General features: G+C 45.1%; 1 protein-coding gene across 1 annotated transcript; it reads left to right on the top strand.

Moving 5' to 3' along the window:
* The first annotated feature begins 1125 nt into the window (after nucleotides 1-1125).
* On the top strand, nucleotides 1126-2484 carry LOC6043142 (carboxypeptidase B). Its single transcript, XM_038261206.1, has 3 exons — nucleotides 1126-1154; nucleotides 1581-1938; nucleotides 1999-2484. Exons 1-3 carry the CDS (start codon nucleotides 1126-1128, stop codon nucleotides 2461-2463), a joined length of 852 nt encoding a protein of 283 aa, XP_038117134.1. The 3' UTR covers nucleotides 2464-2484.
* Nucleotides 2485-19094: the final 16610 nt, after the last annotated feature.

The following is a 19094-nucleotide window of genomic DNA, read 5'->3' on the forward strand; positions in this document are numbered from 1 at the left end:
AATTGTCTGCTCTACAACTTTATAAAACATTGTTACACTCTAAAAAAATAACCCTGCAAAGTTAGAAAAAACACGAAATTTTAAAATGAAAAATTTTGTTCTAAATGAAAAAATGACCCTTCTGGGTCAATGTAGAATCGAAAAGTAAATTAAATTTCTCATCAAATGACATGTTCCAAAATTTTTTACAGTCGAGTAACGGAAAATGGGAGAATTTTTCAAACTTTTTTATCGTTTTTTTCGATGAAAAATACGTTTTTTTCGGAATGCTGAGTACGCCATCAAATTGGACGTCTAATTTTACATAAAAGTCCCTTTGACACCAAATTTCTATCTCATCACCGTTTCAGGCTGCAAATTATTGAAACACACCTCTTTTTTTTGCATGTTCAAAACTTGAAGGGGTCGTACCGCCCCTCCGTCACGAGATATCAAAAAACGGACCTCGGATTCGTGATCAGGGACAAAAGTTACCCCTTAGGACAAAGTTTCACGCAAATCGAAGAGGGGTCGGGGCAACTTTTCCCGATTTCGTGTGAGTTGGTAGAGTATTACCCATATAAAGAATGCACAAATCGGCCTATTTTGTAAAGAATAGCACATAACTCAAAGAATTTATTAAATCACATATGTTTCCTAGTCAGCAAAGTTGCTTTTCGCTGTGTACAAAGAATACAAATTTAATTAACGTCTTGGAACTGCAATTTTTATGTGTTTGCCTTCCTGTCAACTTCGACTAGAGTGTTTTAAAAATGTCCGAAAACAAATTATAATTGATTTTCTTGATACCTGTTTAGCATATTTTTAAATTGATCAGATTTTTCATTTTTAGAATATTACAAAAAAAGAGAATCCAAAACACTACATTTGAAATCAGGATGATCAAATTATGTAACGAATGACTGACGATTGACATGAAAAAAAAATTAATTTCAAATCAAAACCATCAAAAAGCTGATTCAATATGAAAATGTATTTGCTTTCAAAATAAAACAATGTCACTAAAGCAGTTGAATTTTAACCAACCAAAGGTAGAAAATCCAACACGTTCCAACCACGAGCACCCACCAGAAACAAACTTCTGGAAACATGCCAATTAAATCCACATCAATTCACGCGTCAAGCATGGTCCGATATTGCGATAAGCGCGGCCGGTCAGTGCATTTGCTCAATTTAACGGATTCACGTAATCATCACAGCAACGCTAGCAGCTGCCTTTGGGTTCTCCCGTTGATAAGTGAGCAGTGTTGAGGTAACGAATTTAGCGCTCCGTTATCAGATTTACCGTTTACCACTGTGCTGCTATCAAACCGTTGGAAGCTGATATCGCCTTCAATGTTGCTGGGTTCAATTTATGATTAAGATTACGGCGATGTGGGCCGTTTTTCGGGGGTGGGGTATAAAAACGGTGGCCCTCGTTGCGAACCGGCATCAGTTAACGGTGAGAAGTGATCAACTTAATAACAGTCAAAATGCGTTACTTGGCGCTTGTGCTCTGCCTGGCCACGCTGGTCGTTGCCAAACCCAACCCGAAACACACCATCGACTGGGTACACTTCTGGGACCTGGCGGAGATCCAGGACGATCGGAACTTCTGCTGAGGGTCGTGCGATTAATGCGATTCGCATTTCTTATGGGAATCAGGCCAATCGTCCTATGGTGATCATCGATGGAGGTCTGCGGGCCCGCGAATGGACCTCAACCATGGTGGCGATGTTTGTGATCCACGAGTTCATCGAGCATCCTGATCACTTCACCGATATTTTGGATGAAATCAACTTCCTCGTCATTCCGGTGGCTAATCCCGATGGTTACGCGTTTTCGCACACCACCACCCGTATGTGGGTCAAGTCCCGACGTGCCGTCGGTAACGGATGCTTTGGCGTTGATCTGAACCGTAACTTTGGCTACCAATGGTCATCTACTGGAGCTAGTGACGTAAGTGTACAGTGCGAAATGATGACTGCTTAGAACTAACCTAACCTCTTTTCTCAACAGCCCTGTGCCGACAACTACGCCGGAACTGCTGCCTTCTCGGAGCCGGAAACCCAAGCTCTCCGTAGCGTCATCGAACGCAACAGTGCCAACCTGAAGCTGTACCTGAGCATCCAGGCCGCCGAGAAGATGGTGCTGTATCCGTTCTCCTACAACGGACTGCGTAGTCCGGCCAACGTTGACGCCCACCGCGCGGTCGCTGAAATGGTTGCCCGGGAAATGATCGCCCAGAACGGATATCTGTACACTTATGGACCGGCAGGAGCGCTGCTTCAGGCGGAAACTGGAACCATTACGGATTACGTGGCCGGCACCCAGGGAGTTCAGTACGCGTTCGTGCTGGAAACTCGCGGTGGAGCGCAGAACATCTACGACCTGCCGGCGGCACAGCTCGAAGAGGTTCTGTACGAGACGGCCATGGGCCTGAAGGTTATGGGAGAATACGTGGCCGGAATCCGTCGCGTCTAAGGATCTGTGATATTCGGAGCAATAAACAAGCTTTCTTTTAACAAAATTTCGCTCTAATCTCTTTTCCCACACGTTCCGTCAATATTTCACCACTTGCCCAAACACTTACTTAAACCCTTCCTCTACTAGAATATTCATCACTCTTCCGGTTCCACACCAGAACATTTATGACCAGTTGCTTTGCGCTCAACCCTTCGCCCTCACCGGCTTTCAATTTGCATCAAACGAATCCGTCGAACGAATGCCGAAGCAAAAGTCAAAAGAGATCTCCTCCCGACCAGGGCTCATCAAAATTCATCCCCCATCAGGCTAATGTTCCGCTTTGTCGGATGCTGGGATAGGGATCGGGAATCGTGGTGTTGTTCTACACACGTCCGCTCCCCGTTACATATCATAAAACCTATTTGGGCTTATGAAGAGATAAATTTCTAGCTGGTAGCTTGAATATAGGGGGTGTTGGTTAGCGACAAGAATGGGGCAACAATTTGATGTGTTTTACAAATGCAATATTCCTTGAGCTATAGGTCTCAACATTTTCTCAATACTACGTATTTTTGGAAAAAATACTCAAATTATAATTTTTTTTCAAAAATAGTTTCTATTGTTCGGATTTTTTTTATATCTACGTATTTTCGAAAAAAAAAATGCTCCAATTTCCTGATTAACTTTTATGTATTCAGCAATTCCCCTCGAAAACAGCATGATTCGAAAAAAAAGTTCTCCGATCGGACTCAAAACGTTTCTGGGGGTTCCTTGGCAGAAATAATTAGACCCGTATTTTTTTTTGTTTGGCCATTAGGGTGACCTATGCCGTGTCAGGGTGGTCCGAAAAATGGCAATTTTCGTCGATTTTTGCAAATAATACATTTTTCAAAAAATCAAACTCCATTTCAACTTATTTTAGCTATCATGAGCTTTTAACCTTCGGGAAGTCGCGTGTTTTCGCCTTTCTTACAAGTGCCCTTACAAACTGTGTACAAAGTACACGTACGCGACCTCCGGTGGGTTAAGGAAAAATAGTTAAAAGTATCAAATATCTAGCCTAACATTTGGAAAGGTAAAACTTAAAATGCTCTTTTGAAAGTCTCGGGACCAAAGAGCCTATGTCTGAAAATAGTTTTATCAGATTCGTCGGAAAATTTTACATAACATATCAAAAAATGGTAAAGATATGTTTTCAATATTCCCAGATACGATTTTTTGAAAATCAAAACTGGGTTTTGTAGGGACTATGGGTTGCAGGATTGAATAAGTAATAAATTATTAAATGAGCATTTATTATAAGATTGAATTATTCATAAATAAGAGTTTACAGTGCAACAAAAAGTGCGCATCTTCATGAATCGATGCCTCTGTGCTCTCTTATGCTAACTAGATAGGAAAACCAGCAAGCTAAGAACAAGAGAGCACAGAGGCATCGGAATATTGCCTTGTTAGCTGACAGATTGCGGGTTGAGTGCGAGAGCGCGCAAGCGAGCTGCGAGAGAGAATAACGAGCGAGAAAACAACGAGATGCGTGCGGCCGGCAAAAGAGAGAATGAAGATTGCCAAATCAGTGTTTTGGTTAATTTGTGTGGCATAAGAAGTGTTGTTTGTTAATTGCAAAATATCTGTGTTTTTATCATGAAAGAAAGTCCCCGATCACGACAGGTTTTTCGAAAACGGAAAAAAACTACTCTTTTCACTAAAACTGCGATAACTTAAACATTTCAGCGATGACCTAGGCATGTTTGGTTACCAAAAGTTGCAAAAAAAAAAATTGTGAAAATTTTAAGCAATTTATTTAATTTTAAATGCAATAGATAACTGATCACTTCTACCATATAACTAAAATCCTATAAGATCTAAGCTGAACAAAATAACATGCTGTAACTATCAACATGTATGAGTGATACCCGATTATTTGATTCCCATATGAGCAATTCTCTACAAAATCGGCCGATTTCGACCATTTTTATTTTTTGTACTTTTTGATTTGGCTCAAACTTTGTGGGGCTTCCCTATGACCAAATAAGCTATTTTGCGTCATTGGTTCACCCATTCAAGTCTCCATACAATTTTGGCAGCTGTCCATACAAAAATGGTATGTAAATATTCAAACAGCTGTAACTTTTGAGTGGATTTTCTGATCAATTTGGTGTCTTCGGCAAAGTTGTAGGTATTGTTGAAGACTTTTGAGAAAAAAATAGGCACACGGAAAAAAAAAATTTGCTGATTTTTTAATCAACTTTTTTTTCACTAAAACTCAATTTCCCAAAATACGTATTTTTTGATTTTCGAGATTTTTTGATTTGTTTTAGGAAACAAAAATTCGCAACTTTTGAGCTATAGAGAATCATGGTCAAAAAATCTGCCACCGAGTTATTTATTTTAGTTTCATGCAAAAACAAGTTTGACATTATTTTTTAATGCAAAATTGAATTTGCAATCAAAAAGTACTTAACAGATTTTTTGATAAAGGGCTCCGTTTTCAAGATATAGCCACTGAAAGTTTGATTTTAGCGAAATATTTGCAGTTTTTCAATTTTTAAAAATAATGACCATGAGTGACCATTTCTAAACATATTTTTTTAGAAAAGTTCAGAAAATTTGCTATAAGAAGTTTTCTAAGTCTCACCATTTTCTAATGACGATACCTCACCAACGTATGGTCCGATTTTAAATGTTAATACATGAATCATTCGTGAAATTTTCCGATCTTTTCGAAAAAAATCTTCTGAAATTCTTTAAATCGAGACTTATATTTTAAAAGGGCCAAACATTGAATATTACGCCCATTTAAAATGCTAGTCTTGATTTTAAAAATTTCAAAATATTTTTTTCAAAAGGAAATTTCACGAATGTTTCATGTATTAACATTGAAAATCGGACAATTCGTTGGTGAGATATCGTCATTAGAAAATGGTGGGTTGTTTTGGTGAGACTTAGAAAACTTCAATTTTCGTGTTTCTTTTTCTTAAAGCGGCTCTATCTCAGCAACCCGAGGTCCAATCTTCAATGTCTCTTAGACAATTTGATGATGATATTATTTTATTTACCCGAGGTCCAATCTTCAATGTCTCTTAGACAATTTGATGATTCAACGGCAATGGCTGCAGATTTGGAACCACTCGAACAGATCCTGCTCCTGGTGACGCCAAAGCAGGAAAATCTACGTCCGTGAAAGTTGGTGATGTTTTGCGACGATTTGGTTGGTGCCTCGTCGTCGCTTGCTGCCGAATTTTTACAAACTCAGCACGTTTTGGGCAGCTTCGATTCTTGGTCGAATGGTCGCCGCCGCAATTGAAGCATTTCGCTTCGATGTTCTCGTTTATTGTTTCGCAAGCTTGAGTTTTGTGCTCACCTCCGCAGGTTGCACAACGACTCTTGATGAAACAGTTCCTTCCACCATGCCCAAACTGCAAGCAGTTCGAACACTGTGTCACGTCACGATGCACTGGACGATAACGTTCCCAAGTCACGATGATGTTGAAAATTGCCCGAACTGCTTTCAGCTCAGACGGCGTTGTCGATCCTTTCTCGAGATGAACCAGGTACAGTTGATCACGATACTTGATGTCCTTGTTGTGTCTCGTCATCTTGAAGACTTCGATCACGTTCAACTTAAGAGTTTTGAGCTCTTCTTTCAGCACACTCACATCCATGTCGTACAGGCCACGGAGGACCTGTTTCATGGGGCGTTTACCAGGATCGTCATGGCTGTAGTATTCAATCTTTGTGTTGTTCAGGAAATCCCGAACGTAGTTGTAATCCTTTCTGGTAGGTAGCAGAATCTTGAGTCCATTAGCACACAAGCGAATGGAAGCTCGTAAAGCACCAGATTTGATAAACCCGGTCAGCCACTTCGCACCGAATCAAATGACGATGTTTTCACAAAAATGGGTGGTAACTTTTCCCGTCGTTCAAATTCTTCCTTCTCGCTCACATCCACAGGGAAGGTAGCGAACTGGTCCTTGCGTCCTTGCTCAAACTGCCTGGCTTTGCAGGTAGCGCTGCTGGATCCTGCTGGTGAGGACCGCCTTTTTTTCTTGCCGTGAGGCATTTTTGCACTTTTTAGCACTTTTTTGGTGTGTGAGGGACGCACGTCTGACTCGCTGCTCTGCTGGTCGCAGACTGATGGTCAACTGCACATAACAATACTTTAAAAAAGGAATACTAAAACATGGGTCAACTTGGTCGAAGCACAAAAATTGTCCAAAATGTCACAACATTTGATTAAAAAGATTAGTTGATTTATCAGTTGAGATAATTGATTTGTTTGACCAAAAGAAATGTTGAAGAAATGAACGGTAGAATTTATTTTTTTTATTTTGGAAAGTGTTTTTTTATCATGTAATTTTAACTAACATTTCAAACATTTTTTGTAAAAAATACACTAAAAAATACAACACTCCTCTTACTCCACATTTGATCCAAAAAGGATCCTTCTCCATGTTTTCAACATTGAAACAGACTTTCGCCGGTATCTTTGCTGCTACTGCTACTGCTGCATCCCGTCGGATTCCCAAGCATTGACATCGAAATGAAAACCGGCGTGGCGTTCGCTCGTAGCAACGCCAAAAGAAGTTGTAAAACATTTATCGCCTCGTTGGGAGGAACCAGCCCAGCCCCCACCCACACTGAGCGAACACATAACTTTATGCTCGTCCTGTGGGTGGTTCCAGCTCCTCCAGCATGTGTGTGTGTGGGGGGGAGCATGTTCAAAAATTCGTCTTCTGGGATCAGGAGTGTTGATTTTTCGTCTTTGCCTCCCCAACCCTGTGGTGCAGTTTTTTATGATGTTTTCCACACGTTTTTTCGTGCTTGATGTTGCCCACTTTCGAACATAGGATGTGGCAAATTTTCCCGACGCTATTGTGTGTTGTGCTGTAAGATTTATCTCCCCCGGTGCCTTCGGGGAAGAATCTGGAAGTGGAAATAAAGGCGAGAAAGGACGAAAAAATCCTCCACGAGTCGAAAACAAGTCGGAGGTGGAATAAATTTTCCCAACCTCGACGAAAAAAGGTAAGAAAAATTTGCCGCAAAAAAGGAAGGAAAACTACCCACGTCGATGAAAGGATAAACCGGTCAAAGATGAAGTGAGTGGGTGTTTGTGTGTGAAGGAAACCTTTCCAAAATAATGTGCACCGAAGTGACGATGATGGAAATGGAAAATATTGAAAATATATTTTATTGGCCTCGTGGGAAATTTTCACGTGGAGGATAATCTTGAGTGAGTGTGTATTTTCTGCTGTTGTCTTGTGCGGTGGACTGATTCTTTGTGGTGGAAAGGTATTTTTTGGTTTTAAAATGATGCTCTGTTTAAGATCAAATATTTTTTGAAGATTGTTTGGAAGATCTTTAAACACACCCAGTCTGTTAGCAATGCATTTCGCATACAAATGATAAAATTTGAAATAAATAGCAGTCTGCCTTTGAAAAAAAATCATTTTTTTTCTGCCTGTTAACAGAAACTTATCAATTCTTTTGAAAGTAGTTAGTTTTAAATAAGAATTAAATATAATAATAAATAAATACGGCAACAAAGAAAGTGATTGCTTTATGCCATGTGAAAAGGCGTTTCTGGTGAACGAATTAATATAGGATCAGATTCATTGTGTTTACCTATTTAGTTTAAAAACATATTTTCTGAGTTCAAAGATTGCACAAAATAAAATATTTATCAATTTCTAACAAACGTTTGTTCAAAACTTTATTACGGTTGTTTTAAAGTATCAATTTTCGTACAAGATTAACAATTTTTTCAAATTGTTATAATTCAGAAGTAATTTTCAGATCGATTTATGGGGAAACCCTTCGATTTTTATATGTTTTAAGTGCAAACTTTTGAGCTATAGAGTATGAAGGACATTAGGTTTTCACCAAGCCATGTTCATTTAAATTTAATTTAGAACCAAAAATTACAATTGTGATTTTATCGATAAATCGTTTAACAGTTGAAGCCATTTTTAGGTTAAAATTTTCAGATACTTTTTGCCTGAGTCTCGCCGTTGCTCTTTGCGAGGCAAGGCCTGCTTCGATCGTGTTTGGCCTGCGTCGTTGTTTCGCGGGGGAAAAGAGGAAGAAAAAGTGTTTTTACCCAAATGCCACTTATTTATCACTATATACGCGCTGATCCCTGTTTTGCCTGATGGGATTGGAAGTTTAAAGATAGTTCGAGGATCCGTCTGGTTCTTGTTCTATGTTTAGGCGGGGCCAGACAATGCCCAATGACCTCGGAATTGGGCCGCTTGGAGCTAGGACCATTCTGAAATGGGTCATTGGAAGCTGCGCGAGGGACCACACACACACACACACACACACACGCACACACACACACACACACACACACACACACACACACACACACACACACACACACACACACACACACACACACACACACACACACACACACACACACACACACACACACACACACACACACACACACACACACACACACACACACACACACACACACACACACACACACACACACACACACACACACACACACACACACACACACACACACACACACACACACACACACACACACACACACACACACACACACACACACACACACACACACACACACACACACACACACACACACACACACACACACACACACACACACACACACACACACATTACGCCTGCGAGAAGGCGGCTAAGGCGATCATGGCACTGTCGAGGATTATGCCGAACAACGCTGGACCCAGGAGCAGTAGGCGCCGCCTCTTGGCAAGTGTCGCGACGTCCATACTTAGGTACGGCGGACCGGTATGGTGGACGGCGCTGGGGACGAAGCGAAATCGAGCGCTGCTCGACAGAACGCAGAGACTGATGGCCATGCGGGTTGCAAGCGCGTACAGGACCATTTCGTCGGAAGCGGTTGGCGTTATAGCCGGAATGATCCCCATCGGCATCACACTGGAGGAGGACACCGTGCGCTACACCCGGAGAGGCACGAGAGGTATCCGGGAAGCTGCGAAAGCCGAATCGCTGGCAAGGTGGCAACGTGAGTGGGACACCACGGAGAAAGGCAGATGGACGCATCGGCTTATCCCGTCCGTATCCACGTGGGTGAGCAGAAGGCATGGAGAGGTCACCTTCCACCTCACACAGTTCCTGTCGGGCCATGGCTGCTTCAGGAAGTACCTGCACAGGTTCGGACATGCAGAGTCTCCTCTCTGTCCGGACTGCGTCGATTGCGAGGAAACACCGGAGCACGTGGTGTTCAGCTGCCCTCGCTTCGAGGCAGCGCGAAGCGAAATGCTGGCCATTATCGGAGCAGACACCAGCCCGGATAATGTGGTGCGAAGAATGTGCAGCGACATCGCCAAGTGGAATGCGGTCGTCGGAGCGGTGACGCAGATCACTTCGGCTCTCCAGCGGAAATGGAGAGACGACCAGAGGAGGAACGACTAGAAGCCTAGTCGAAAACCCACGAGTGTGGCTGTGAAGGAGAGCACGTTATGACGGTTGGCTCTACCAAATCGGTACACGTCTCGATGGTCACAGGAGTTGAGAACCCACGAGTGTGGCTGTGAAGGAGAGCACGTTATGACGGTTGGCTCTACCAAATCGGTACACGTCTCGATGGTCCAAGGAGAGGGCTGCATATGACTAACCGATCAAAAGCAACGCGATTCTTGGGCGCGGTTAAACCCTCGCATGGACTCATATGTATGTAGAACAGGAAATGGTTCTAGCACCCGGCATGGATCCTGTAAGTAGACTAGTGCAGAAAATGCAACGCCTCCCCCCGAAGTTATACCGAAAGGTGGTCCCGGGGGGAAAAGGGCACGGCGTTCAAGGACTGGTTTAGTGGGTCGGGAAAACTCTTTTGTTTTCCCAACCCCACACTACCTGAGAAATGAATTCTCAGGTGTCTGATAGCAGATTCCGACCTTGTAAAAAAAACACACACACACACACACACACACACACACACACACACACACACACACACACACACACACACACACACACACACACACACACACACACACACCCGTGAACCGTGGGGACAGGTGAGGGTCCCTGCGGAGCTTAGCTGCCAGCTACCGGGCGGGTTGCAGTAGGCGGATAGCTGTCGGCGATTGCATACATTCATTGCATCGCCCCGGACCAGCAGCGGGAGGATGTCTAGGACGTGGCGGAATTGAACAAGGGCTCTGTTTAATTTCTTCGAAAAAACCACATGGGTCCGTAAACACCTCTGTCAAGCGATCGAACGCCGCTATAAGTGTTTTAGCCCAAAACCTCACCAAACCCCGAATCCAAGATGTGACGCGACCCGTGTCGAGGATGCATGGCTGGGGGTTCAACAAATTCTCAGTCGATAACGGAGCCTGTGGGGCACAGGGGCGAACCCCACACGTAATTTGCCCTTACTGCGTCACGGCAGGGCACTGGCGCAGCGGACCGTACTTCCCTAGCGACTCGTGGGATTCATAATGAAGACAAGTGAAACAAACCAACAAAAGGGTCCCGATGCGCCCCAAGCATCGGAAAACACGGAGGTAGAAGAGGACGCAAACGTCGAAATGGCAGGAGGCGAGTCAAACGGCGGCGACACAGCAGGCGGAGTGGCGTACCCCTCAGGACGGAGTCCTGCTCGGAAGGACCGCGTTGCAGGAGGTCAGAAGGAGGGTTAACGAACTCTTTGATTTCATCAAGGACAAAAACAACGTCCACACCAGAATCAAGCAGATGGTGAATGGAGTCAAGGCAGCCATGAATGCCGCAGAGCGCGAAAACAGCTCGCTGGTGGTGACGCGGAATTCACTGAAGCTCAGAGCTGAAAGAGCCGAAGAAACGCTGAACGCAAAACTGGAGGAGGAAGCGCTACGGGAGAAAGAACCGAAAACGCCGCCCGGCCCAGGCTCTAAAAGGGACAGGGAAACGCCTGGAGAGGAGGAGGACGCAAAGAAGCAGAAGCAGGGGAATGGAGACAGTCCGGACCCAGCGAAGGAGCCAGAACCAGACCCAGGGAAGGAGAAGAAATGGGAGAAGGTCAAGAAAAAGAAGCGGAAGAAAAAAGGGAAGCTGAACGAGGACACCCAAAATCCCAAGTTTCGCAGGGAGCGTAACAAAGGCGAGGCTTTGGTGGTCGAGGTGAAGGAAGGTGTTTCGTACGCAGACCTCCTCCGGAAAGTACGAACCGATCCGGAACTCAAGGAGCTTGGCGAGAACGTGGTTAAAACCAGGCGCACACAGACCGGAGCGATGCTTTTTTGAGCTGAAGAATGATCCCGCGGTCAAGAGCTCAGCTTTTAAGTCCCTCGTCGAGAAAGCCGTAGGCTGCGAGTCGAAGGTAAGGGCGCTATCGCCGGAGACAACGATTGAGTGCAGGAACCTGGACGAGATCACGACGGAGGAAGAGCTAGAAGATGCGCTGATCGTTCTTCTGGATGACCGTACGACACCGATGGCAATCCGGTTGAGGAAAGCCTACGGCGGCACGCAAATTGCGTCGATCCGACTATCGACGCCTTCGGCGTCTAAGCTGCTGGAAGTCGGCAAGGTCAAAGTAGGGTGGTCGGTGTGCCCACTGAGGCCTGTTCCTCGAGTGACCCAGCAGATGACGAGGTGTTTCCGCTGTATGGGTTTCGGCCACCAGGCGAGAAATTGCGACGGTCCCGATCGAACCAACAGTTGCAGAAGGTGTGGTAGAGAAGGCCACATGGCAAGAGACTGCAAAAATAAGCCGAAGTGCGTGCTCTGTAAAGAAGGCGATGGCAATAGCCATGCGACGGGTGGCTTTAATTGCCCGGTGTACAGGAAGCTGGCCTCGGGCAAAAGTAATGGAGGTGTCCCAGGTGAACCTCAATCACTGCGACACTGCACAGCAACTGCTGTGGCAGTCGACCGCGGAGACGGGGTGTGACGTAGCAATTATTGCAGAACCGTACCGAGTTCCACACGACAACGGAAACTGGGCCGCGGATACAGCAAGAATGGCGGCGATACACGTGATGGGGCGGTACCCCATACAGGAAGTGGTCTCGAGGGCGTTTGAAGGATTCGTGATCGCCAAAGTAAACGGAACCTTCTTCTGTAGCTGCTATGCTCCCCCAAGATGGACCTTGGAGCAGTTTCAGCAGATGCTGGATTGTCTGACCGACGAACTGATCGGACGAAGCCCGATCGTTATCGGAGGTGACTTCAACGCGTGGGCGGTCGAGTGGGGTAGCAGATGCACCAATGCTAGGGGGCATAGCCTAATGAAAGCTCTGGCAAAGCTAGACGTTAGGCTGGCGAATCGCGGAACCAGCAGTACCTTCCGCAAAGACGGTCGTGAGTCCATTATCGACGTTACGTTCTGTAGTCCGCGACTGGCGGCCGACATGAACTGGAGGGTGAGTGAGGACTATACCCATAGCGATCACCAAGCGATCCGGTACAGCATCGGGAGACGAGCCCCTGTACCAGATAGGAGCAGCCGGTCCTACGGAAGGAAATGGAAGCTGCAGTACTTCGACGAGGGTCTCTTCGTGGAAGCGCTCCATTGGTGTGATGGTCCCCAAGACTTGAGTGCCGACGTGCTAACAGCACAACTGGTGACAGCATGCGACACAACCATGCCGCGGAGACTGGAGCCAAGGAACTGTCGTCGTCCAGCTTACTGGTGGAATGAAGAACTCGGTACCCTTCGGGCAAGTTGCCTCAGCGCCAGAAGACGAGTCCAGAGAGCAAGATCCGAAGCAACTAGAGAGGAGCGCAGAGAGGAGTACCGGTCTGCAAAGGCCGCGCTCAAGAAAGCGATCAAATGCAGCAAGACAAACTGCTTCAAGGAGTTATGCCAAGACGCTGATGCAAACCCTTGGGGGAGCGCATATCGTGTCGCGATGGCGAAGATCAGAGGCCCATCGATGGTGGCTGAAACGTGTCCCGACAAGCTGAAGGTCATTGTGGAAGGGCTCTTCCCAAGACATGACCCAACGGCATGGCCTCCTACACCGTACAACGACGAAGGGGGTAGCAACGTTGAAGGTCATCTGATCACCAACGAAGAACTTGTGGCAGTAGCGAAGAGATTGAAGGTGAAGAAAGCTCCCGGCCCGGATGGAATCCCGAATTTCGCCCTGAAATCGGCGGTTCAAGCATTCCCGGACAGGTTTCGAACAGTCCTGCAGAAATGCCTGGACGAAGGACACTTCCCCGACCCGTGGAAGGTTCAAAAGCTCGTGTTGCTGCCAAAGCCAGGCAAACCACCGGGGGACCCATCATCGTATAGGCCTATATGTTTGCTGGACACCCTCGGAAAGCTTCTGGAACGGATCATCCTTAACCGGCTGACCAAGTACACGGAGAGCGAGCATGGCTTAGCAGCGAGGCAGTTCGGCTTCCGTAAAGGAGATCCACGGTGGACGCCATCCGGAAAGTGGTCGAGAAAGCCGACGAAGCGCGGAGGAAAAAACGCAGGGGGAACCGCTGCTGCGCAATAGTCACGATTGACGTCAAGAACGCGTTCAACAGTGCGAGCTGGGCGGCCATAGCAGCAGCGCTGCACAAAATGAAGGTGCCTGACTATTTGTGCATGATCTTGAAGAGCTACTTCGAGAACCGCGTACTGGTCTACGACACTGCCGATGGACAAAAAACCGTCGTTGTTACCGCGGGAGTTCCGCAGGGATCCATTCTGGGTTCAGCACTGTGGAACGGAATGTATGACGGAGTGTTGACACTGGGGCTACCCAACGGCGTAGAGATTGTTGGCTTTGCAGACGACATAGTGCTGACGGTAACCGGCGAAAATGTCGAGGAGGTCGAAGTGCTGGCTATGGAGGCAATCGCAATGATCGAGAACTGGATGCTCGAGGTGAAGCTGCGGATCGCTCACCACAAGACGGAGATGATACTGGTTAGTAACCACAAAAAGGTGCAGCAGGCCCAGATACACGTTGGAGAACACGTCGTGCACTCGAAGAGAGCGCTCAAGTACCTCGGGGTGATGGTGGATGACCGGCTGAACTTCAACAGCCACGTCGATTACGCCTGTGAGAAGGCGGCTAAGGCGATCATGGCACTGTCGAGGATTATGCCGAACAACGCTGGACCCAGGAGCAGTAGGCGCCGCCTCTTGGCAAGTGTCGCGACGTCCATACTTAGGTACGGCGGACCGGTATGGTGGACGGCGTTGGGGACGAAGCGAAATCGAGCGCTGCTCGACAGAACGCAGAGACTGATGGCCATGCGGGTTGCAAGCGCGTACAGGACCATTTCGTCGGAAGCAGTTGGCGTCATAGCCGGAATGATCCCCATCGGCATCACACTGGAGGAGGACACCGTGCGCTACACCCGGAGAGGCACGAGAGGTATCCGGGAAGCTGCGAAAGCCGAATCGCTGGCAAGGTGGCAACGTGAGTGGGACACCACGGAGAAAGGCAGATGGACGCATCGGCTTATCCCGTCCGTATCCACGTGGGTGAGCAGAAGGCATGGAGAGGTCACCTTCCACCTCACACAGTTCCTGTCGGGCCATGGCTGCTTCAGGAAGTACCTGCACAGGTTCGGACATGCAGAGTCTCCTCTCTGTCCGGACTGCGTCGATTGCGAGGAAACACCGGAGCACGTGGTGTTCAGCTGCCCTCGCTTCGAGGCAGCGCGAAGCGAAATGCTGGCCATTATCGGAGCAGACACCAGCCCGGATAATGTGGTGCGAAGAATGTGCAGCGACATCGCCAAGTGGAATGCGGTCGTCGGAGCGGTGACGCAGATCACTTCGGCTCTCCAGCGGAAATGGAGAGACGACCAGAGGAGGAACGACTAGAAGCCTAGTCGAAAACCCACGAGTGTGGCTGTGAAGGAGAGCACGTTATGATGGTCGGCTCTACCAAATCGGTACACGTCTCGATGGTCCAAGGAGAGGGCTGCATATGACTAACCGATCAAAAGCAACGCGATTCTTGGGCGCGGTTAAACCCTCGCATGGACTCAGAGTCTGCGATCAGCAGAGAAGCGAGTCAGACGTGCGTCCCTCACAAACCAAAAAAGTGCTTAAAAAGTGCAAAAATGCCTCACGGCAAGAAAAAGAGGCGGTCCTCACCAGCAGGATCGGCAGATTTGAAGAAGCTAAAGAATGCCGAAGCGCTACCTGCAAAGCCAGGCAGTTTGAGCAAGGACGCTCAAAATTCGTCTGGAAACCAGTACGCTACCCTCCCTGTGGACGTGAGCGAGAAGGAAGAATTTGAACGACGGGAAAAGTTGCCACCCATTTTTGTGAAAACATCGTCATCGGATTCGGTGCGAAAGTGGCTGACCGGATTTATCAAATCTGGTGCTTTACGAGCTTCCATTCGCTTGTGTGCTGATGGACTCAAAATTCTGCTACCTACCAGAAAGGATTACAACTACGTTCGGGATTTCCTGAACAACACAAAGATTGAATACTACAGCCATGACGATCCAGGTAAACGACCCATGAAACAGGTCCTCCGAGGCCTGTATGACATGGATGTGAGTGTGCTGAAAGAAGAGCTCAAAACTCTTAAGTTAAACGTGATCGAAGTCTTCAAGATGACGAGACACAACAAGGACATCAAGTATCGTGATCAACTGTACCTGGTTCATCTCGAGAAAGGATCGACAACGCCGTCTGAGCTGAAAGCAGTTCGGGCAATTTTCAACATCATCGTGACTTGGGAACGTTATCGTCCAGTGCACCGTGACGTGACGCAATGTTCGAACTGCTTGCAGTTTGGGCATGGTGGAAGGAACTGTTTCATCAAGAGTCGTTGTGCAACCTGCGGAGGGGAGCACAAAACTCAAGATTGCGAAACAATCAACGAGAACATCGAAGCGAAATGCTTCAATTGCGGCGGCGACCATTCGACCTAGAATCGAAGCTGCCCAAAACGTGCTGAGTTTGTAAAAATTCGGCAGCAAGCGACGACGAGGCACCAACCAAATCGTCGCAAAACACCACCAGCATACACGGACGTGGATTTTCCTGCTTTGGCGTCACCAGGAGCAGGATCTGTTCGAGTGGTTCCAAATCTGCATCCATTGCCGTTGAATCAGCGGCAAAAAGTTGTAGAGAATACAACACCTCCAGGCTTCAGTCAGCAACCGAGGGAAAACCAACCAGCATCAACGGGTGAAGGCAGTAGTGACCTGTTTTCACCACAAGAACTTCTGAACATTTTCATCGAGATGACAACAACACTGCGTGGTTGCAAAACTCGCCAAGAACAAGTAAGAACGCTTGGAGGATTTATCTTAAAATACAGTTCGTAGTTTACTCGTTCTAATGATTTTGAATATTTCAATGAATTTACATTTTTTAGTTTTAAGTTAGGATTAGTTGTTAAAGTGATTTTTTTCTTTTTTACCCAAATGTATTCGATTTAATGCAAAAATGTAAAACAATTTGAAGCAAATAAATGAATGTGAACAGTTAATAATAAAACGAAAAATACAAAAAAGATGAAGAGCATTTAGCCATACCACTTAGAATGTAAATGAAATGTAATTATTATAAGAAAGTCCAATAAAGACATATTTAATTTCAAAAAAAAAAAAAAAAATTCAATTTTTCTCGCATGGACTCATATGTATGTAGAACAGGAAATGGTTCTAGCACCCGGCATGGATCCTGTAAGTAGACTAGTGCAGAAAATGCAACGCCTCCCCCCGAAGTTATACCGAAAGGTGGTCCCGGGGGGAAAAGGGCACGGCGTTCAAGGACTGGTTTAGTGGGTCGGGCAAACTCTTTTTTGTTTTCCCAACCCCACACTACCTGAGAAATGAATTCTCAGGTGTCTGATAGCAGATTCCGACCTTGTAAAAAAAAAAAAAAAAAAAAAACACACACACACACAGGTAAGTCTATAATCCTGCCCTAAAAATGAACTTTTCTCAGAAAGCTCGTAGACCCACCTTCATGTATACCTATCGACTGAAACTGAACAAATGTCTGTGAGTGTGTATGTGTGTGTGTATGTCACCAAAATTCTCACTGAGTTTTCTCAGCACTGGCTGAACCGATTTTGATCAAACCAGTTGCATTCGATACCATACGTACCTATTGATTTTTATAAAGTTTTGATAAGTAGTTCAAAAGTTAGGTACAAAAATGTGTTTTTGTATTTATCCGGATGTTAGATAAGTGATCGGAAATCGACTCAAATACCATCATGTTATACATCGTTGGTTAGGTAATCGAAAGACCTCTTCAACGAGTCCAACACATTGAGAATCTGGCAACCCTGTCTTAAGTTATGGCCACTTAAGTGATATTTATGCACTTTTTCGAAACTGGATCTCCTTTAAATGTATTTAAACTATGTCCGGATCCATCATCCGACCCACCGTTGGTTAGGTAATCGAAAAACCTTTCCAACGAATCTAAAACATTGAGAATCTGGCAGCCTTATCTCAAGTAACATTTATGATTTTTTTTAAGCCGGATCTCCCTTAAATGTATTTAAACTTTGTCCGGATCCATCAGCCGACCCACCGTTGGTTAGGTAATCGAAAGACCTCTTCAACGAGTCCAAAACATTGAGAATCTGGCAACCCTGCCTTAAGTTTTGGTCACTTAAGTGATATTTATGCACTTTTTTATTGCTGTTCTTAGGAAAAACTAGACAAACATTTTGTCCAATCCCATCGAATCGCCAATTGTTGGTAAAGAATGAGGAAGGCATCAACCACATAGGTGGTTTAAGTTAGTTTTTTTAATATTTTCTATCCTTTGTCCATCCTTGAATAAATAAAATAGAAGCTGACAAAATTACGTATGAACGTATTCGTATGAAATTTTTACAACCTTTCGAAAACAATCTTTTCAGATTTTTAAAATCAAGATTTATGTGTCAAAAGGGATTAAAACGAATTATTTCACCCTTGAAAACCGTATAGATTTTGAAAGCGTGTTTTTTTCCAGAAATCACTGCTTTAAATAAAATTGTAGCTGGTTGAAATCGAGTTTAGCTGATAAAAACAATTAATTTAAATAAATGGCTATTTTTCTGTGTTAACATAAAAAATTACATTTTTTTTTACGGAAATCACATTTAAAAAAATCATAACTTTCGGCAACATTTTGGTCTAAACTTCTGAATGGCTTTAAAGATGCGGGTTTTTGTCCCGCAATAATATAGATAGAATAATATAGATGTTGGGAAATTTAAATTGTGCGAAAAAAAAGTTAATTAAAAATCACAATTTTTTCCGTGCACCTATTTTGTTCTGAATAGTCCTTACCAATACCTAAAACTTTGCCGAAGACTCCAAATCAATCAAAAAATTCTTGGAAAGTTACAGATTTTCTAATATTTACGAACCATTTTTGTATGAACCACTGCCAAAATTGTATAGAGACTGTTATGGGTGAACCAATGATACAAAATACTTCATTGGTCATAGGGACGGCCCCCACAAAGTTTGAGCCAAATCGAAAAATATAAGCAAAATCTATTTCTGGGTTTTGCGGAGAATTGCTCTTATGTTTATATAACCATTTTTTTTAACTGTCTGCTTTAATAAACAACCCTGCAATATTAGAAAAAACACGAAATTTTAAATTGAAAAATTTTGCTCTGGATGAAAAAATACCCTTCTGGTTTAAGGACCATCCATAAACCATGTGGACACTTTTTTGGAAATATTAAACACCCCCCCCCCCATTG

Source organism: Culex quinquefasciatus, chromosome 3 (assembly GCF_015732765.1).
Source record: "Culex quinquefasciatus strain JHB chromosome 3, VPISU_Cqui_1.0_pri_paternal, whole genome shotgun sequence".
Taxonomy (NCBI): Eukaryota; Metazoa; Arthropoda; class Insecta; order Diptera; family Culicidae; genus Culex; species Culex quinquefasciatus.

What these genes read in the sequence shown, in the direction of transcription:
- LOC6043142 (XM_038261206.1), top strand. Translation starts at nt 1,126, where the DNA reads ATGGTCCGATATTGCGATAAGCGCGGCCG. An exon ending in TATTGCGATAAGCGCGGCCG is followed by an intron (nt 1,155 to 1,580) that starts GTCAGTGCATTT and finishes GCGGAGATCCAG; the next exon opens with GACGATCGGAACTTCTGCTG. An exon ending in CATCTACTGGAGCTAGTGAC is followed by an intron (nt 1,939 to 1,998) that starts GTAAGTGTACAG and finishes TTTTCTCAACAG; the next exon opens with CCCTGTGCCGACAACTACGC.